General features: G+C 40.0%; 1 protein-coding gene across 2 annotated transcripts in view; it reads right to left on the bottom strand.

Annotated features, from left to right (window-relative positions):
- Positions 1-22,265, bottom strand: part of LOC121670831 (cohesin subunit SA-2-like) — a 62,847-nt gene that overhangs the window by 15,026 nt on the left and 25,556 nt on the right. For both annotated transcript variants that reach the window (XM_042041679.1, XM_042041670.1), the window contains 12 exons: positions 20,953-21,032; positions 13,028-13,135; positions 10,995-11,103; positions 10,036-10,153; positions 7,709-7,812; positions 7,178-7,270; positions 7,003-7,092; positions 5,806-6,009; positions 4,182-4,258; positions 3,102-3,189; positions 1,993-2,070; positions 184-276 (listed from right to left, as the gene is read on the bottom strand). In XM_042041679.1, the coding sequence (XP_041897613.1) occupies positions 184-276; positions 1,993-2,070; positions 3,102-3,189; positions 4,182-4,258; positions 5,806-6,009; positions 7,003-7,092; positions 7,178-7,270; positions 7,709-7,812; positions 10,036-10,153; positions 10,995-11,103; positions 13,028-13,135; positions 20,953-21,032 (1,242 nt within the window). The remainder of the gene's footprint in view (positions 1-183; positions 277-1,992; positions 2,071-3,101; positions 3,190-4,181; positions 4,259-5,805; positions 6,010-7,002; positions 7,093-7,177; positions 7,271-7,708; positions 7,813-10,035; positions 10,154-10,994; positions 11,104-13,027; positions 13,136-20,952; positions 21,033-22,265) is intronic.

The following is a 22,265-nucleotide window of genomic DNA, read 5'->3' as shown; positions in this document are numbered from 1 at the left end:
GTAACTATAATTTTTATTTTAAATAAATAGTTGAAGACTGGGGGTTTTATGTATTATTTCTTTGCTAAGAGACAAAAACATAGCAAAAATTTAATAGAAGGAAACACCAGTATGAAAAAAAAGGCAAGCATTTAAAAGGAGGTCTGAGCACAAATGCTTGTTAAGTGATAGAGAAACACGAACCTTTTCTCTTACATCTTTTTCCTTATGCTGGAGGAAGCATGTACAAATCTGACTGAAACGTCTCAGCTCCCTTCTTAGTGGAAAAAGAGTCTCCTAAAAACGCATTTAGGAAAAATGAAAGGACCAATATGTTAGAGACTATGATTCAACAGAGAATTACAGAACAAACAACAGTAGCATCTTTCTTCCACTCATATTATTCATTTAAGATAGCACAGCTGATGACACGATGAAAGAAGCTGGCATTTCACAGAACAGCTTACTAGCTATGAACAACTACATCTGTCACAGTTGCTGAGACCAGTGGAATTCAGCAAGTCACAAACTCTTTGTTTCTCCATCTGTAGGGAGGGCAGCACGTATTCTCCTATTCACTTAATCTTATCTGTATGAAGCAGTGATAACAATGGAAGTAGAGTCATAAAAACCTCTGCTCCATCCCACCTAATGTTCAATGTGCATTGCCTTCTGGAGTTGGTTTTCTCCCTTCTTCCCCTAATGACTACAGAGGGAAGGGAGTTTAACTTTGGCACTCATAAACTTAAGACACCACTCTTTGTTAAGATGAATCCAGCATGGGAGACTATTTGGTTTGCTCACAGCCACACAAAAGACTTTTTGATCCCCCACCAGGTCCCAGCCGCAGTGCACTGAGCTCTGAGCAGTCAGTGTAAGAGGAATGCCCTTACAAGAGCCAGATTTCATGCTATGCAACTCTCCATTAATAAGGAAGGGGATCCATCCCAGGACATGCTGAGGAGAACCAAGTGAGGGGCAATACATTGCTTTAACACTGCTAGGGAAGAGCAAGAGGGAAATAACAGAGCTGCTGTCCAGGAAATATTTTTTTTTGCTCTTGGAACTTCTCTATCTGCCAACATCCAGATTTGGCCCTGCAGAGTGGGCCATCACATCTACTTCCAATCAAAATCTGCTCCCATATGAAAGGCCAAATTAAAAAATGTGCTGCCCCATTACCAGTCAAGCTAACCGTGTCTGGAGTGCAAGGCAGAACACATTAGAGCAGTGAGAGATGTGGACATCCACGCAGGAATGGAATGGGACGGGAATAGACAGTGAATCAGTGGCCAAATGGGTAACCTCCCAGCTAGCATTTCTCACACAAATGTCCGTGTCAGCGCCCTGTCCTGTATGCACAGGAGCACCAGGGAAGGGGACAGAATGACAGAAACAGCAGCACTCAGTGAAGTCAGAAATCACCATGAAGAGGAGCCGCACAAGTACACATTCACACGTGAAACAAAACATAAAAGAGTTTTCCCCTCTGGTGTCTTGAACTAGACTTTCTTCTGAAACACCTGCTAGAGCTTGGTACTTTATAAATTACAAAAGTAAATAGTCAACCAATAAGAAAATTTTCCACTTTCCTCGACCTTTCTGACAGAAATATGTAGGTAAATCAAGAAAATAAAAAAAGAAACAAAGCTACAGAATGTCCTGGAGTTTTCATTGAATATTCTTTGTAGCTTAAAACAAGAAAACAACAAACTCTTTGGCAGTGAGACAAGTTCCTTATCTCCATCAAGCCCCAGGAATTTGATGCACATGTTCTGCAGTAAAAATAGCGGTGAACCATTGTTCCCGCAGACTGGAAAAGCACACACACTTTAAAAGAAAAAACAAAAAAAGAGGAGACGAGAGAGAGAAAATGCCTCAATTCAATTTTGTTTCCTCAAGAAAACTGACAAACTATCTTCTTATAAGCTTGTTTTTTCAAAAAATCTCAGAACAGGAAAATCAACTTCTGTAAGCACAACTCCAAGTTTCAAAATTACATCAATGGCCAACCTTGGGAGAATTTTCCGAAACGGCAGCTAGTTGCCACAGGAGAGAAAAATATGTGCACTGGAGAGCTGGCAGGATAATCTGCAAATAAAAACACATGTCCTTTATTTACATGAAAGGTTCAGCAGCAAAAAGTTTAGGACTAAGCAAAGCATTCAAGCCTGACATTCTGCATGCTGCTTGTATGAACATTTCCCAGTTGTATTTAGATCTTTAAAATAAATTTAATAGGTTTACATACAAGCAAGCATTGCCCCCTGAGATACTTACCTACTAAGGTGCTGCTTCTGCAGAACTCCTCTGACATCTTGATGAGATCAAGGGAAAGCAACCCACATACCAAAAAGTGTGTTCCCAGAGGCTCACTTTAGCTTAGCTCCTCGGGATTCCTTTGCAGCCTTTGATGAAAGGCAGACTCCTCCAGAAGCCAGTTCAGAGCAGAAGCCAAACCTTGGTGCTCCAATGCTCCATCTAAAGGAATCCACCTCTACCCACCAGCTGCAGGCTCTCTCTACTCAACTAAATTTCACCCGTTCCCAAAAAACCCCCCAAGTTCTCTCCTGCAAACAGGGACTGGTTAACATTCATAATTGCTAAAGTATTTCACCTTGCAATCCTAGAATACACAACTCCATCTTGGCACAAACAGTGTTTGAGTTGAGGCAACCAGATAACCAAAAGGCTGCAGTTGAGACAACTGGTAATTATAAATCACTGCAACAAGAGTCAACATGTAAGCAATAGGTCCAAAGTATTCCAATTTCTGGCTACATGCAATCTAAAAGGGGTTCCTCACATTCCCAACAATTTCATATGTACTGAAAGTGAGACTGTGCAGTCACTGGAAATACTGAACATGACAAAGAATCAATCCAGATGCCAGATGATTACCACAGTTCTGAAAAATCTCCAAAATTAATTAATATAAAGGCATAAATTTACAGATTCCAATAACGTTATACCAAAGACAGCCTCAGTTTCCCAGATTGAGAAATGGACACAGTATCTTCTTGTCTCAGAGGACATTGATATATAAGATTACTTAATACTTCACATTTCTTTGTGCTTTCATCAAGAAAAACATCTTTCAATGTTAAATATTAACTACTCACCAGAACAGGCAAACTGCCATGTTCCGTTTCAAACACCAGGAACCTTAAAGTCTTGTCATACAGATTCCACTTGGTGAGATCATGGGCACTGCAGGTGAAAAAGAAATAATAATGATACACTAAGCAAGAAATTAAGACTCACCTGATCAAACAGGTTAAATGTATCCTATTTTTGCCTTCATATGATGTACAGCAATAACATTAAACAACTAAATATTAATTATAAGGGGGAAAAAAGTAAGTTTTCATCATCTAACAGTGCAACCTTTAGACCACAGCTTTACAGTCTGCATTCCTACCACAAAACTGCAGTGTTATGAGGAGAGGAAAAAGAAGCTTGAGTTCTGCATCTTTTGCTATACTTTACACATACTCTGTAAGTGCCCAAAAAGGTCTAAGGAACAATTTCCTCAGCTCACTCCATATGACTGTTTCTAATAGTCTTGAGTATTCTTAACTCAACATTAGACTTCTCTTTGCAAAACCAAAGTAGCCCCAGTGCACTTGACTGTTGGGCACGTGTTGCAATAATCCCCACTGTTACACTTGACAGGTAAAAGTACATTGAGAAGAAGGCCCAATTCCCCTAACCTCTGTACTATCTTGCATGACAATTTACCAATCTCTGGAGAATCAGGGTTTTGAGAAATCATCTTTTAACAAAAGAAGATCAGATAAACTAAAGTAAAAGCAGACTACATCCGCTGCAAAGAATGATTGCATTCACTATACCCTCTTCAGACTGACCACCAGTGCTGTCAGTAAGGCTGTGGAAAAACATCCAGCTAGGACAGAGGCACCACAGAGGGGATCTCTGTGTCCACTCTGACATCTCAATTCTGTAGCATACACTTCTCAGCCACATTAGGGCTGATACTCAGTAATGAGTCCAAAAATAATTCCATATCCAAGCGTACAGTTCTATTAAGAAGAAACTAAACCTTGCAGCACCTCTCATAGGTATCACTTTCATTCTCTTGTGAAAACCCCATTAAACCCAACAAGCAAGTCTCACTTTCCATGTGTACGGTTGACACTTTAAGTATATGGGAACATAAATTGTGTAAATAAACATCTCACTTATGAAAAGCTGCTATTCTTCTCAAAGTAGAATGCATCCGGGATATTTCTCCTGCATCCGTACAAAATCCTCCTTCCTAAATCATGGAAGTTTGGGAAAGAGAAAGGAATTAGCCAGTGTGGGCCAAGACAACTACTGTGTTCTCTTCCCAACCAACCCACAAGACTGGATCACTCTCCTCCAGCCGTCCCCAGTACCTTCACTTTTAACCATATCTTAACTCATGTCTTACTCTACAGTAAAAAGAAAACAATACAACTGCAGAGAAATTTTGTATAATCCCTGTCATTAACAAACCAGTGGCAGCCTCCCTAGACTGCAACATTGCTAACACAGAGTAAATAGCAATTAGTCTAACATGGTTCTTCACACAGTTGTGATCTCTGGAAAGCTAAGTGCTCACATGGTGCTGACCTTCCTTGCTTCCAGCTGCCAGATCACATTCAAAGACAGCTAAAAATATATTAAATACTTTCCCATAGATGCAATTGCTGTAGTTTCCACAAGTATACTATGTGATTCTGGGGGACGAAATATACAACCAGGAATTAGAAGGGAGGAGTTCCAGGAGGAAAATCTCTTTATTTAGATACAGATCACACTACGGAGGAGTCAAAGAATCCCTGGTCTTGCACTTATCTTGTTTCTCATAAGTACACATTCTCCCACATTGACATAGATCTCTATTTAAGACCAATAAAATTAATCCAATCTGAGGTTAGGGGATTTTTTGGCTTGACACATTTTGCAATATCCTTGTGTCCAATATAAACCTGCCAGTGTTAACTCTCATCCCATGGCATGACACCTGTTCCTGACGGCACAGTTGATCAGATCAGCTGCAGGCTTCTGTTGTTCAGCTCAGCCAGCAAGCTATTCATATCCCCACCAGCTGTTTCTGCTTTTTAGACCTAATGAAAAGCTCTGAGGGAGACTGCAGTCCTCTTTCAAGGGGAAAGCCATTATTTCAAAGACCCTCAAAGCTATACAATCTGCATTACAGACTGCTGTTTGCTATTTTTTTTCCCTACACCCAAAGTGACAGCACAAAGGGCATCCTGTGCAGAGTCAAATATGGAGAACTACAGAACTGCACCTTTTTGGGAAGAGCCTCATCACCTACAGATCAACAGCACTTACTAGCTGATCTCACACATAGTATCTTTGGCCCAGTACTGGAGTAACTACAAAGCAACTACAGAGCTTAGGTCCAGAATATCTGGTGTAGGACTTTGTTCCTCACAAGTACACATTCTCCCACACTGACACAGATCAACAAAATAATTCTAATCTGAGGTTAGGGGACCTTTTGGCTTGACACATTTTACAACATCAGCTTCCAATAAAACCCTCCCAGAAGACATACAATGCCCTCTTGGTGGTGTGGACTACCTTGTTTATTATTTTCCCCACTCTGTTCCTGCCAAATATACTGCCAAAATACATCTGTTTCATTAAAATGTGAAGAACCATTCTTCTCAGAGGTGCAAACCCATCTTTTAGAGTTCTGCCTCCTTCAAGATGAAACAGGAGGCAAAGAATAGTTCCATATGCCCCTTAATTTTGTCTTCTTTTTTTTTCCTAGAGAAACAGTCTGCTTACCCCTCAATGAGTCACACTCACCTTTTGCCAGAAGCAATCTAGTAGCTGGTTAAGCTGATCCATTAACTCATCTATCATTTGAGTTCGAGCACAATCCACCTGGCTATAGATGGCAATTTCTTCACTGCAGAGGATATAATAAGTCCTGGAGGAAGCCTCGAGGACAGACATGTCGGAGTGTTTGGCCACAATGTCTTTAATCTCTCTCAGCAAAGCATCCAAATGCTGCAGGTGATAAAAGGGGTATTATAGGTAAATTGTACAAAAATCCTCTTATGCTTTAAATCATTTTACTAGGCCCATATATCCTTATAGGTCATATAAACAAGATGAAACAAAAACCAGTCTGAGGAGGAGAGGGGTAGGATTAGAGGACACAACTTTTTTTTCTGTGTTTGTAGCTTTTTCATTATTATGTCTCTGGATCTTCCTAAAGAATGAAGCAACTGCTTTAAGTTCTACTTTAGCAATACATGTTTAGCACTACACAGGGAATATAAGATGCCTTCCCAAAGGATAGGTGTGTCTCCAAACAATGGAAGCTGTTTCCCTCAGCAATGGAGAATGGAGAATGTTTTGGACCACATCAGCGACTGGGTCTTCGCTCTTATTGGGAGAGGTAACTTGTGCCATTCTGATGACTCGCTCTCTTCCAGTTCAAGTTTTGGGCTGGAATTAACCTCAGAGTGTGTGTCTAACACTAGCTCCCTGTAAACATCCCTTCTTAAGAATACATTAAGCTATTTTGAGGATTTCATCTATCCGCTTCTGACCATCCCTTTCCCATCAGCAGATATATTATCTCCATTCTTATCTTTCAGTTACTGTCATTCCCCAGCAGCTGGGAGTCAGCCTTCACGGAGAATGAAACCTTTTCTGTAGTAAACTCCTGGGAGACACCAACTTAGACACATGGTATAACCCACCCTCCCTCCAGCCAGGAATGAAAAAATCCAGGGCTGGGTCTACCAGACAAAACTACAAATCGTTACCCACCAAAGCCAGACACAGCATATCAGAACTGACAAGCACTAAGGCTTTTCTTTGCAGCTCCAAATCAAAAAGTAAAGCCTGAATAAGACCACTTTCCTTAAGGTATGAGACCATTTCATTGTATTTCAACAATTTCCCACTTGTTCCAAATCCCATTAAACTCCCTACACTGTCACAAAAACTTAGTACATTCCACATGAACCAATTACCCCAATTTCTATTCACCTTCTCTAGATGTCCCGTACTGTAAACATCTAAATCATAATACTGAGGAATCTGCAGAAGATTTGCCACTTTTTGTGCATCTGTTGAATACTGCAGAGAAAAAACAGGATATGAGTACATTGCAGGAATTTTAATGAAATATTTAACATGCACTCACAGAGCAGCTGTTAGTTACCTTTGCCAAGAGCTGAGGAAGCACCATAATAAAGTGTTCAGTAATTTTGGTACAATCTTCCAATTGTATTTTCTTCTCTTTCACTGACAAAATCTGCAGATAAAGCATTTGGTTTCAATTATAAAATCTCTGAGATGAGTGGAATTTTACATGTAATCCAAGCTTAACTCCCATTGCATTGTCTCAAGCACACCAAGCTAAGATAGAGATACTTTTCAATGAAGAAAACCAGATGCTTTTTTTTTGTTAACCTTAAATTAGATGCAATTTTCTGAACAGCTATATGTCATGGATAAAATGCTCATCATTTGTCAATAACATGCTTCAAGTGGCTCTTCTCTAATGCTCATCTCCTGCAACACCCACTTCTAATAAGACCTAGTGGTGAAAAGACACTGCAGCATTTCAGAAAAAAAAGCTATTTTATTTCCTAAGATACACCTGCAAACTAGGAACAAGCTATTCTGGCAAAGTACATAAGGCAAAGATAATGTGATGACAGGACAATAAATAAGACTAATATGCACTGACTTTTTTGGCTGCACCTCTGCCCACTGGAGGATGACCTTCAGCTGCTTCTCTGACTGTTGCGAGGATGATTTCGATGAGAGCACTTTCCTGGGCATCGCTCAGTGCTGGAAGAAAACCACCCTCAGCATCACACAAAAGAAAAGTGAAAATGCAGCAACAACTGATGTAAAGCCTACTCATTTACCTGAGTGTCATAGGTTAGCAAGCATAGTCCCGGAAGGGACGTCCTTGCTAAGGGGTGCTTACAGTTTCCTCTGGGAACTGATAGAACCTATCAGCTGGCCAGTTTGAATATGGACACTTCTCTAAGCCACTTAAAGTTGTGATCACCTCTGTGATCCACATTTAAGAATAGGCAAACTCCCCCTCCAAGCTCTCTCTCGTTTCCGGCGCTGGGACAGGTGGCTGCAGGCCCCGTGTGGGGGCCAGCGGGCCCGGCCTGGCCCTGCTTGGGCCAGGCCGGGCCGGGCCACGGCCATCCTGAAGCCATGGACCTGTTCCAGCCGTGGAACCCCCCCCCACTGCCTTGCCGTGGGCAGCCGGAGCAGCTCGGCTCTCCCCCCTCTCCACTGCGATAAGAAAAATTCAACATTCCAGCTGCAAAGCTGCAAGGTCGAGGTGAGATTAACCCTTTTATTGCTGTGAAGAGCTGAAAACCTGAGGGAAGAGAGAGAGGAGATGCTTAAAGCTGAAATTCTGTTGTGAAGCTATGATATATCAGAGTATCCTGTTGTAATTTCATGAAGATATGGGGGGTGGAGTGTTCAACTCGTGAGCAAAAGCACCTGCGCTGAGATAGGCAGATGCTGACGCAGCTGTAATTTCATGAGAAGTTTGGACAGGGAGAGATGAACCAGATGAGGACTTTTGCTCCAAACGGGAAAGGAGAAAACCTCAGTCCGTAGAGATGAACCAGATGAGGACTTTTGCTCCGAACGGGAAAGGAGAAAACCTCAGTCCGTAGAGATGCTCCCAGAGATAGTCCTAAAGATGAAGATGATGAAGACCCTTTGCTCCCAGGGAAGGAGAAGGGCCTCTGTTTTTGTTTCTGAACGGCTCAACCTTAAAACTGTACCCCAAAAAACTTCAAGAGTGGACCCTCGAAGGCAGTTGCGGGAAAAGCTGCAAGTCGGGGGAAAGGACTCACACGCAGGCAGAGAGACTCCTCTTCCTAAATGGACTGAACGATATTTGGAAGTGGGCGGCTGTCTCGTTGTGATAATGTTTTCATAGCATGAGCAAGAAGAGACTTCTCTTTCTAAATGGACTGAACAAGGTTATTATGGAAGTGGTAAACAGACTGAACATCTCAAGGGTTATCTTTTCACATTGTCAGTGGGAGAAGGGAGGAAGGTGGGGGGAGGAGGAGAGTTCTGAAGGTGGTATAATTTTTTTTCTTCTTTTAGGTCTGTTAATAAACTTCTTTATATTCTTTCAAGTTTGGTGCCTGTTTTGCATTTCTCCTAATTCTTATCTCACAGCAGATAAACAGTAATGAGTATTTTGGACCAAACCGCTACACTGAGCAACTGTGGAAGGACAGTAAAGAAAGGGAGAAGCAGTGTTGCTACATAAACAGCTGGAGAGTGCTTGACTTCGTTTGAAGAAAGTCATTTTCTACATTTACTGAGTACCATTAATCCCTTAATGGCTAAACTTCTTTGGGCAGTTGGGCTCACAAAAACACAGGAAGTTTTAATGAGGTCTCCTACTGACTAGTGTCTCATTTAGGACAAACCTTCTTCTTTGAGTAGCAAAATGTTCTAACTCACTGGGTCTACAAATTGGTTTTAACCACACAACCAACTCCAGCTCTACTACAGCAACTATTCATAGAATCATATAATGGTTTGGGTTGGAAGGGACTTTAAAGATTTATTTAAGTTCACTTCAAAATAATTCTACCACAAAAAATCCTCTAGTGTTAGATGTCATTGAACTCAATACATTACTCATTTTCTTTTGAGGCAGGAACAAAAGCCTGACAATAACTGCATTTCGACCTATTAAAACTCTTAGATTTTTAAGTTTTTGAGAAACAAAGAAAGTGAACACTACATAAGCATTACGGCTTAATTATACAAGTATTCTTGCAAAGTTTCTGAACTAACATTACAGAAATACAGAATACTGAATAAAACATGTATGTTGATATAAATATTACACTAGCAGTGCATTGAGTTGCATCTGCTTTGTGACACTTGGGGACCACAAATTGGGACCAAATGGTATTGCAATATGAAATTATCCTAAACTAGCTAAGGCAAGGTTCAAAAAATACTAAGGGGAGACTCATTCAGACAAAACTAAGTTCTTTGCTTACCCACCTTCTCCATCTTCTTCAGCATTTTTTAGTAGAAGAGTAGTCATGCACTCCCAATCTTTCAGGAATTTGCCTGCCCAATCCCACAAGCTGTCTATTAGGTATGCAACATGTTTGTGTAGCTAGGGATTAAAAACACAAGCTTATAGAAGCAAGCACATCACTAAAAGAAATACAGCTTCGTAAGTTCCTCTCCCTTTGTCCAATGATAAAGCTCTGCCATTCACACATATATTCACATGCAGTAGTCCAACATATTTAGTTCGAGGCCAATCAACATTTAAACACCATGTCTTCAATCTGATACAAAGCAGGAAAGTGGGGTGAAAAAGGATGAAAAGCAGGCAAAAAATACTTTATTTTCTTTTTAATACAAATTGTAATTTAAATTTAATTTAAATAATCTCTGAAACTAGCTTCTGTATTGCTTTATATTGCTGTCTGGAACAGCAAAAAATCCAGTCACAGGACTAGAAACAAGTTTCCTATCCAGTTCTTTGCAGAAAGATTCAAAACTGCTGTGTCTGAGACACTTTGGCCAGAGAGAGGTCTGCACCACTGCAAAAGCTAAGCATGAACTGTTTATCAGCACTTCAGCTGATAAAACTCTCAATAAAACTACAGGTTTGGGTCAGCATGGAGTCATGGTACAGCAACCCACACCTGCCGGCAGAAAGACATGGACACATTCCAAAAAAACCTCACTTGGTGGCATTAGACTTTCAGCTTACTTCCAGAAACTGCCTCAGCACTGATTCTCTGCATTAGCACACTTGCGAATTAGTTTTAATACAACAGAACAGAAATGGATTCATTAAAAACTTAACCTAGAGAGTAAAAACATTTCAAACACCAAACATTTCAGAGCTCACCAACAGAAATTGCTTTCAAAAGAAAGAAAATAATTGATTTAACATGCAGCACTGGATTTAAAAGGCTTACTAGAGGGGCTATTCTCCTCACCTCACTCTCCAGGAAAAAGTGTATTAATCTTTTCAATTGGTCAGTACTCGCCCCAAACTTTCCTCCTCCTTTGGGCTGAACTTCTTTATCTCCCTCATGACTAAGCAGCCTGCCAACAGAAAAGGAAGTCAGTCCAGTTCTGCCACATTCTCCTCATTTACCAATGAAACAGTAATTCTGTCAAGATCACAAGGACTGTATTTCTCTTAAGTGTCTACTTATTTACCCCAAATGTCATTTGACTTTTTCAGCAGATGAAAGGAAAAAAGATTAGATTGTTCTGCATTATGAGAGATATGCTGTCCCTGTGGATGCAGAGACTATTTCTGACAGTTTCACAGGTACCCTCCCAGCTTTCTGGGTAATGGATGCAGATTCCACAGAACTGACCACAGAAGGAGGCCAGCATTTGCTCATGCTTGAAAAGGGGCTTGCTCTAGGCCAAATTTAAACCTTAACACAACAGAGATATTACGACACAGCCACTGTTCACATCACAGTACATCTTGGAACTGCAGCTTCTTAAGGAAAGCACAGTATCTTGTAACTGTACGAGGAAATTAACGTCACAAATACAGTGGAAAAGCTGCTGTTCCTCTTCTATCTGAAGTATGAAGCACAGTATGACATTTCCATTTCCCCCCTTATCCAAAATGACTGTGACTACTGCCCACAAAGAGTACTAATCCCAAGATAAATACAGGAAGGCCATCCCCGCAGACTAATATACTGCCCAAACAGCTTGGATTTAAGAGCTGGACCACACTACTAAATGTCAGCAAAAATGTCAGCTTGTGCATTCAGGAAGTGCTTCTGCTAGTATAATTTATGCCAGCTAAGTAACCTAAGTTAAAACGTGCAGACATAGAGGAGATTTTGTGCAAACCAAGAAGAAGGGGCAGCAGGGCTGGAAAGCATAAGCATTAATACTAAAACCTATCAGTATGACTGGGGAAAGGAGGGTGTCACTAACATGTCTTTCACACGAGAATGAACATTCTATACTGGTAGAAGTGCTGGAGAGAAGCACTGGGCAAACAAGAACAAGGATGAGATTTACAGCATCAAGGTGTCCACAGTGCACTGGCAAGCTGGGTAGAAAAAGTAAAGTTATCAGGGCAATCACTTTGATAGCAAAAAGCAGCAGAGTTCTGAGAGGAAAAACATCTAATTTATGAGTGCATATTAGGACCAACACAAAACACTAAGTCTAGCAGATGTGATAGCAGACTCATCAAAACAGAAGCTTCTCTTCATTTGTCTTTCTGTTGGACTTGGCTCCACAAATTCCAGAATGCCAACATTTCAGTTAGACAGGAAAAGACAACTAGGAGGAGATTCTGTATGTGTGGAAACACAATCATTACTTCTGAATCTTCCCCCAAAAAATCCTTGCCTAAATATTTTTATTTTCATTCCTTTTTGTAAGTCAAGATTATTTCTTTCTCAGTAGAGAAAGAATATTTGTCTCTTCCCTTTTTAGCATGACAACTCCATTCAGCTTCATGCAACCATTGTTATAAGAAGCCCATTTTTAAGAGTTACTCCTGGGGAAGATAAACCCTGTTTAACCTGACAGGAAACTGGGAGGGCTTTCTAATCTGCTGCATCTCCCATTATTTAAAGCCTTTACAATGTATAAGGCAACTTCCAAAGGGAGAAGAGGAGGCCATTTTTGTGATTAATCACCAAACTATGAAAATCCAGCAGATACCAGGTGACAGATTAGCTTGTAAGAAGCAAAGCAATAGGACAAGAAAGTAGAATGAAAGAGAGCCTGTTCTCAATGTAGCATGGCACTTGTGGATCAGTCAGTAGTTTCATACCCTCTGCGTTAGTCTTCCAACTTTTCTCATGCCTATTGTTTTCAGGCTGTGCAGGAAAAGACGCAATTACCTCCAGACAGCACTTCTCGTCTGATCCACCAGAAGAAACACACTTTCAGAGGAAAAAGTAATGCTTAATGTCCCCCTTAAATAAATCCACCTTCATTCCAAAACAAATGAGAATATGCAAGAAGTAGGCAGGGATACCTTTTATAAAGGAATTCCCCAGCTGCTACTGCAAGTGGACGGTGTGTGGTATAAACAAACTGGTGCAACATTTCACAGTCCTCAGCTGATAATACATCCTCACAGTTCCTAGGCAAAAAATAACAACGGAAGTTAAAGACCAGGTTTATCTGCAAAGAACAGTATGAATGCTATGTCCAGCTTTCACTAGACTTGATTCTCCATAACCATGCTACTTGTTTACACAGCTATGTGTAAATTTTTGTAGGGCATTTCTAAAAATGCTCTCAAACAAAATTGGCAGTGTTCTTTTACTCACTGTGTAGAGAAACAGTCTGTGCAAGCCATGGTAAATCAGGCCCACTGCATAGACATGAACATTAATTTAAAGTATAATTGCGGTTGATTAGTGATCACGGTAAAAAGGGCAAGAGTAATAAAACAGGAAAATCATGCCTCTACTTCATGCTTAGATGTTCACCATAGAAGATAATAAACAATAAGAAACCTTCATTTTGTAGTACAAATTATTTTTAAGTTATTTATTCCAGTATTTTAAAACCCATATTCTATTACACTAGACTTGTACAGAGTCCCACGTAAAAAGAAATCGAAACACATTCTTGATGGCACACCTATGGCTGGGACCTCTCTGCACAAGCACATTCAAAGTCATGACTTTTTTCATTCAGCTACACATCTTGAGAATACCATATGCCAACTAGTAAACCTAGAACACTCTCTCTGAGAGGTAGAAATGGTATCCATATCAAACTTTTAGAAAGAGAAACTGAAGCATCAAGGTTGAATAACCCAAAGAAGAGATACCAGAGCAGGGAAGTCCAAAGCAAGCATTACAGTTTCCAAATACCTCCTTCTTGCTGCCACAACAATGTCACTAGGCTAGGCTACTTCAGAGAATGAAATAGCAACATATGAGATCCTTACACTTACTACACCCAGGTGAGAGGAAAGGTTTTTTATTTATCACTGCATTCAATCCTTGAGGAGTAACATTTTAAAACCATCTACAAATGTGGTCCAATACCCTCTCTACAACTGAGGAGTCATGCTATTCTCTTGCTAAGAGCGATGTCTAAAAAAAATCAGCAGTCCTTCCTATGCTTGCCCATTTGTCTCCAGCCCATCACATCCTTTAGCATCCTCACAAGTCAGAAAGCCCCAAAATATCCTCCAACCTGACTGAAAAAGAAGTGAGCTCACATTAGGTGAGAGTATCACTGGAGCATCCATTAAAAAGGCCTTTAAATGAGAGTGCTAATGGTATGTCTCCAAAAGTGATGACTCGGTCTCACAGGATAATGTGAAATAAAAGCTGCCTTACATACTTAAGACAGGTTTTGGCAGACTGTTTAAACATGCAATTACCTTGAGCACACATTTGCAGTAATAGGCCATACAGGAAGTTGTCTGATAATACACATTAAGAAATCAGCATAAAGGAAAATATTTATGTCATTCATTCAACCATCTACAGAACTGGGAAAGTAGCGTAAAAATGTGTTTATCGATGTTCAACAGTAAAAAAATGAAAGAAGTAAAATGGTGCACTAGAGCATATGAATAAGCAGTGGTGTGTCCTGTAAAGCCATAAATGATCAAATTTATTAAACTTCTACAAGCTTGACAATTGAGAGTAGAACAAAGAATGACAGAAAAGAGCACTTACAGGAATAAAAAGACATGATATAACAAGTATTAAAAGACTATGGGGAATTTACACAAATAAACTAGCAGTCTGACAAGGTTCCTTCATTCTTTTTAATGTTAATCTATTATTCAGTTCTTTTAAAGCACTAGTTTCCATGAAGATGTCTTTGTCATTTTCTCTATATATATTTTTTTTTTCCAAAACACTGTTTTTTTCAAAACCAAGTGGACAGCTTGGAATATAAGAAATTTCTACACAAATATACAGTGATCTAGACTGAACCACTACAGAATCACAGAGCACTGAGGATGGTCAGCACCTCTGCAGATCATCTGATCCAACCCCCTGCTCACAAGAGGATCAGCTACAGCAGGTTGATGAAGGTTGTGTCCAATCTATGAAGTCAAAGACTCTACAACATCTCTGGCAATATGTTCCAGCACTGGATCACTCCCACAGTGAAAAACTTTTTTCTTATGCTTAAATGGAATTTCCTGCATGAACACGCCGGTCAAACATACATATTTTTTTACATTTAAATTTTTTCTTCTTTGTATTTCAGGTTTTCTCTCTTTAGCATATTTATAGAAATTATGAATGCAATACCTAAATGTTTCTATTTTAAAAGAGCTCCTTGACTAAATTGTTCAGATAGCTTGAAGGGCTCAGCAACATCTGTCTCTCTGGACAGAAATTAAGGACTCTTCCTTTCCAGTACTAATGAAACTGCCTTTCCATAGGTATTTTCTATCCTTAGGAAAAAAACTGGGGATCCTGGTGGACACCAAGTTGAACACGAGCCACCAATGCTGAAAAGAAGGTGAATGGTATCTCAGTCTGCATTAAGTGTTACCAGCAGGTTCGAGGAGTTGATCCTTCCTCTCTACACAGCACTGGTGAAGCCACACCTGGAGTGCTGGGTCCAGGGCTGGGCTCCCCAGGACAAGAGACATACTGGGGAGAGACCAAGGAAGGGTCACAAAGATGATCTGGGGATCATCTCTCCTGGGACTGGAGCATCTCTCCTTTGAGGAAAGGTCAAGGGAGCTGGGATTGTTCAGCCTGGAAGAAAGAAGGTTCAGGGGGCTTTTAGCAAAGCTGGTGGAGGGAGTAAGAAGACAGAGACAGGCTCTGCTCAGTGGTGCCCAGGACCAGAAGCAACAGGCACAAACTGAAACACAGGAGGCTCCTCCTGAACATTGGGAAACATGTTTTTCCTGTGAGGGTGAGAGAGGACTGGCACAGGCTGCTCAGGGAGGTTGTGGAGTCTCCACTGCTGGAGATACTCAAAAGCCATTTGGGTGCAGTCCTGGGCAACGTGCTCTATGTGGCCCTTCTGGAGTAGGGGGTTGGACCAGACAACTCTTCTAACTTCAGCAATTCTGTGATTTCCAAAATCCCAACCTCCCTGTTTTTAACTGTCTTCTTGGAGCCTGGGAATTTGCCAGCTACATTAATCTAGTGCAGTGTTATTTCCTGCCTCCTCAAGACATACAAGGTCAGATGCAACAGCTCCAGCTGCAAATGAAGCACCCCCAAACAGCAGAGAAGCAAAGGAAGGGAGAAGAATCTATTTTCTTTGCAGCACAAGCTGACAGACACTCCTGACACCACCTGAGCACCTGATCTTTCAGGTTTTTTTCTTTCTTGAGTGGGAGGGAATACCTGTGTGTACTACTACTACTATTACTGTTCAAACACTACTCTCTGAGCCACAATGAGGTTTACATTCATAACTCCCACTGAAATGAGTGCTCAGGCATTTTACCTACCTCTGCAAGCAGCAGCACTTGACTACACCTGCTACAGCCAGCACTAACACTACCACAGAAAACAGGTGCCTTTCTTTCTTACATACATAAGCCAATCATCAACCACACAAAGAATAATTCAAATACAGCAATAATACTGCTGCAAATTCACAGCCCTCAGAATGCCAAGCAACAGATAAAGGTTAAGCCAGAAGTGCCTGCAAGTGTTTAGGTGCCTAAAAATAAACAGGCATGGTCTTCCACATACCAATCTCATGACATACCATTTTCTCTGCACTTCAGTGTGAACATGTCACAAAGAAGAAACTGGGACATTCTAGAGGGAGATCACAGACCCATTTTGTTCTGCATATGGCACCAGTTGAAAGATTTCATATCTTGCTTTTTGTTTCATTTTGTTGCAAGCAAGAGGCATGACTGCTGGAGTTGCTTGACTTGGTCTGTGCTGCTACTCATACCAAGGATATCCATCAAAATCACAAGAGTAAAATAAAAACACACCTGATGCACTTTACAGGGTATTATGCTAGTCTTTGTTTTTAGTGGCTGTGCATGGTAAGATCTGGTACACATTATAGTGATTGACAATCCAAGGTATAGCATCTCAGTCAAAAAAGAATCTGTTCACGTTGCATTTAAAATTGTCAAGTTAAACATCCAAATCTGCAGATGCATTGTACAAGCAGTATTTGTACACTGAGCACTATCAACCAAAAAAACATATGTTGAAAGTATTCTAATGTCTGCAATAAAAATTTTAAGTACAGAAATCATGTCCTACTAATCTGTTCTGTAATCTCCAGATTACAGCTCCCCAGCTCTCATTTGCAGGTATTTGAAGACAGACTTTGGTGATCAGCAAAATGACGACATGGTTGCCACTACAATGTAACAATAGTCCTTTCCCACGCACCTACAATAGGATTAGCATATACACTGTGATTATGCTGTGGCAGACTGATATGGTTTGTGTTTAAAACTCAGTGTAATTTCCAGTTACATTTAACTAATGTAAATCACAGTCATTTTCCCCTGTGCTATTTACATATTCAAGCTAATTGCAGATTTGTGCCCTTACCCACACCACTTGTAACCTTCCCTCATGCATCTACTGCAGTTACCCAATTACTTTTGCTGCTCTTTTCCATAATCCCTCTACTCTTTTAGGTAGTTAAGCACACAAAAATTAACAGAATTGTCTAGCAGTAGGCATGCTAAACTAATTTGCCTCCTAAAAGGCAATGTTTTCAGTAAGATACCTTGGTCTCTCATTGTCACTCATGTTTTCTCCCTCTTTATTTCCTTCCTAGTTCTATTCCCTGTCAGATCCTTTGCAACATTAATGCTAACAATTATGCATAATTCAGTACCATTAATAATTTCTATTATGCTAAGCCTCATAGGCTCATTTCAGTTTCAGGATCACATCATGCTGTGCAAAAATAGAAAACTACTAGCCCAAAGACTGGCATTCAATTGAGACAACATGCAACAAACAAGAAGGAAAAAAAATCTCAGCTCACAGAGATACACAAGAACAAAATACAAATACGGATTTGAAAAAAACTAAGTCTATGCATAGCAAGAGAATTCTGAATCAGCACTGGGATTTTTTTTTTAATAATGTAATACATATAAGTAAATTGAAAAGATCAGTGTTTTCACTGTCTCTCTAGCTATCAAGAGAGAGAATGTAAAGTCAGTGGATATTCCACAGGACTGGAATGCAGTCACGTTTAAGAGATGCTCAAACCTGTTACTAACACACATGGAGCACAGCTCTGCTGCCACTGTAAAACATCACAAAAACGGTCAATTAGCTGCTATACTCACCCAAAAGACAACTCTGGAAGTCAGTAAAAGAAAGTTACTTACATAATATATTTTTCCCAAGAAAAACTATTTGAAGAAAAAAAACTACTCCTGGCCTTGCTTCTTGATGACTCACATCATGACACAACAAAATATTTATTCCAAGATTAGAGATATGTTCTGAAGGGCAGTACCTCACCAGTTAAGATTATATTATTTTTTTTTAATAATTAATGATTCCAGATCAAATATAGGGAATTCAGATAGAGATTCTTGCCAGTAGCTTTAAAAATAGAAACTTGACCTGAAAGGTCTTTCACATCTCACTAAAAATGCAAGTTGGGGCGCTTGAATTCAGTTGCCGAATTTGCAGATGACAAAAATTCGTCATTCAAAGAGAAGCCAAGACAGCATGACAAAAGTGGCAAAAATTTTATTACACCAGTGCATACTAGTAGCCATGCCATTTATACAAGCTGTCATTTATTATTCTATTGTCCCCTTTAAGGCAGGGGAGTTGCTGTCCCCAACTCCATTTCATGCTTTACCGCACATATCAAGTAGCATCACTGCTCAATATCCAGACACTGCTTCTGAGCTATGAGACACACCTATTTGAGACACAACATCCCTGCAGGTCTTTGCTTCTGCAGTGCCAGCAGCAAGTCCTTTCTGCTACTATTGTACGTACTAAGGCATCAGCTTTTCCCCTGCTAGAAAAGGATCTTGATGCAGGCTTTTTATTAAGAAACATGTACATGCGACTGTCTATATTGTCTGCATTCTCTTCACACAGAGTTATAGACTGGTCAGCACTACTCTTATCAAAGAGAAGAGCTGTTGTTGAATTTGCTTATTGAGTCCCCAACTCACACTTTCACCACTCCAATAATTAAGCCAAATCAGCAGGGCTAAGAGCAACTGGGGTGGACAGTGGAAAAAAGCAGGATGGCTATGCAACAGATGAGCAAAAAGAAAGAAAATGTATTTGCTAGGCCTCTACACAGCCTAATTAAAAACAATTTTATAAAGTATTAATTTTACTTATGAAAATTACATCTTATGATGGAAAATACCATTCAGAAAACTTTAGAAGGCATTTCTTCACAGTGGAAACCATATTTAAGCAAAATTCTGAAAAAAATTGCTTCAGGGAAAAAGAAACATTGATCAAACTTTTATAGCTGCAGCTTGCATTAATGAGAACATGATCCCTTATAATAAAGCCAGAGATGATAAACAGCTGCAGTGCCAATATAGCTCTTGTTAATTCAGATACGGAACAAGTGCAGCCATAACGGGTGTATGGAATCTTTGTACTTCAACAATGGCAAGCTGCTCCTCCTAGCACAGGGACACGTTATCCATGGACATGGCATTGTGCTTTGTTCTAACAGCTAGGCACCATGGGGAACCAAGGGATGTAGAAATGGACATTGTGAACACAGGAACAATATAACCCTGGCTACTACTAGTGAGGCCCGAACAATGGCACTACCTTCTGAAGAGGGTGCAGTGTTCACAGCATCATATGCTGTTCTGATGTGCCTATTGAAGGAGGCCGGGAAAAATGCCATTCAAACCAGTGGAATGTGAAGTGAGATAGGAGACTAGAAAGCAGCACTTCAATATACAAACATACTTGGAATTTAATGTAAATATCTACAACACCGTATTAGTTGGACCACTAAGGTCTACATGCTCCTCTAGCAATGACCAATACTTCTGGCTTAAATAGAGAAGCAAATCCCACAAGGCTATTAGACAACGTGTCATGCTGTACATGGAAATAAGCATCGGTATCACCAAAATTCAACTTACACTCTCAGACAGAAGAGACACTGAGTCCTAACATCTCAACTGTATTACCAATGGAATGCAGTGAAGATTTTATTCCCATTTCGCTTTGAAGAAGAGGGACAGAAAATTTATTCTACACATATTTTGCAAATAAAGACATTTCTAAAATAAACATGCTGTTCAAGGATGCATCACAGTAATATTTATATACTTCTGTAATGCTAAGTCTAATTCTTCCCCACACTTCCAGCTTGCCATTATCCTACCAAATCTATGGCCAGCAAGTAAATTTCCAAAGAAAACAACTGTTCCGTTGGTTTTCCACCTCAGCAAAACAAAAGTGTCAAACACTTGCTCATTTCTTGTCAGTCAGTCTGCTATGGGCTCAAAGGCTACCAGATTCTCTGCCCTGGAGCCAAGAATCCGAAAGTCCAAATTGTAGCAACAGCCTCAAAGATCAAGGCTTCCTACATCAGGTGCAGAGACAGGGAAGATGGCAGAGTTCTCCAAGCTCCTGGTCAAGGCCTGGCAATCCTGGGACAGAAGATGGGGGTGGGGACCCCATCTTCAGTGGGAACTTCCCCCAAGGCAGTCAAATGCTCTTTTTGAGAAAAGCCAAAATTTAAAAAGGTGGAATTTCCTTTCACAGGGAAATGTAAAGATATAAAAATGTAGTTTTCAGATTGAATCTCAGCACAAGGGTTTTCTTAACATTGGCATTTCCAGCAGAAAGAAAATGCCATGTCTTGAGCAGCTTTACCTGTAACTCACATCCTGCCAGAAGCAACTGTTTCCCAACAAGTAACTGATTACAGGAAGATTCATCAGGATTGTACCTGGATCTTGTTGCCATTAAAACAATACAGTAAATTAAAAAAGAAATTATTTACTGTGACATAAGCATCAAGAGTTTCATGGCTTGAACTGCTACTTCATGGTCCTTGTCCAGAGGCATGGACACAATTCGATCCTAATGGATGTAAAATGACAATAAAAAGATGTAACATGGTTTATTCTCAATAAACATGTATTTTGCTACAGCTAGATCATCTACACTAGTACAGCAGAGATTTATTTTTATTTCAGTAGCTATTTCCTAAGAGACATAAGGCAACTTGATTACTACCAAGTAGTTCCCCAGCCCCTGAAAATTAACAGCATGTTAATTTTTAACTGAATTAATCATGCAGTAATATGATATTTTTTATAGATGTAATGTATGCGTTCACAAGAAATCAACTACACACTACAAATTAAAAGTGACTGACAACTTGTTTCTAAGATGTTACTACTGGCACTTCAATATGTTAAATGAAGGTAAGCCTCAAATTACAAGCAATATATAATCAGTTCCTCCCATTAACAGTAAAGTGCCTGCACCTGCACATTACAGAAGTCAATGCCTTGCTGGAAAGACAGCTAGAGCTTAAGTCATAAAGATACCTCATGGCATAGCAGCAACATTGCTGACCTCCAGGATTCACAATATCGTAACTTAGTACACAGGCAAACAGCTCAGAAAACTGGAAAACTTCCCATCCCATAGAACCAAGAACTTGCACACCTCAGTGTGGCCTATATCTTTAAGATATATTACACCTTTAGACTTGCTTGATTTGGGACTAACAGTTTCCCCATTTAACATATGAATTCTAAATCTCTATATTCATTTTCCTTTGCACCTTCCTTTTTCTCACAATCCAGCTGGAAGGTATGTAAGTCCACAAATCCTGAGTTTGAACACTCAAGGGTAACAGAGGGAGCACGAGTAACTCCCATTTGCAGGAAATGGATTGATGGTTATATGATTACATTCCCCATCACTGAGAAAGCATGATTTAAATTTTTAAACTTGTATTTCTTGTGTGGCTGTTTGGATTTCTTTTGTTTAGAGAGAAAAGAGTTGGTTTTGGGTGGAGGGTTGGACTGGGGGATGGAGTTTGCAATAATCCATTTATACTGCGTCCTCCACACAGGGAGATCACAGTACAAACAGCCTGGAGCTATTTCGTCAGTCTTTATTGAACACCAACCCTGCATTTGGTTACACAGCTTACAGGAGACAGAAAGATAAGGGACTACCACATAATCATATAAAACAGAGGTCAGTCTTAGCCAAGTTTCATTCTGAATAATTTATTACTAAGATACCAATATTAATCTATTTCTTATTCTTGGAGGATATCTGATAGGCATTTTTTAC

The sequence above is a fragment of the Corvus kubaryi genome, unplaced genomic scaffold, assembly GCF_017639235.1.
Source record: "Corvus kubaryi isolate FWS band 111438036 unplaced genomic scaffold, C.kubaryi_AGA036_p1.0 133, whole genome shotgun sequence".
Classification (NCBI taxonomy): Eukaryota; Metazoa; Chordata; class Aves; order Passeriformes; family Corvidae; genus Corvus; species Corvus kubaryi.
The sequence above is the reverse complement of the archived record's forward strand: the minus strand, read 5'-3'. Positions and strand labels throughout refer to the sequence as shown.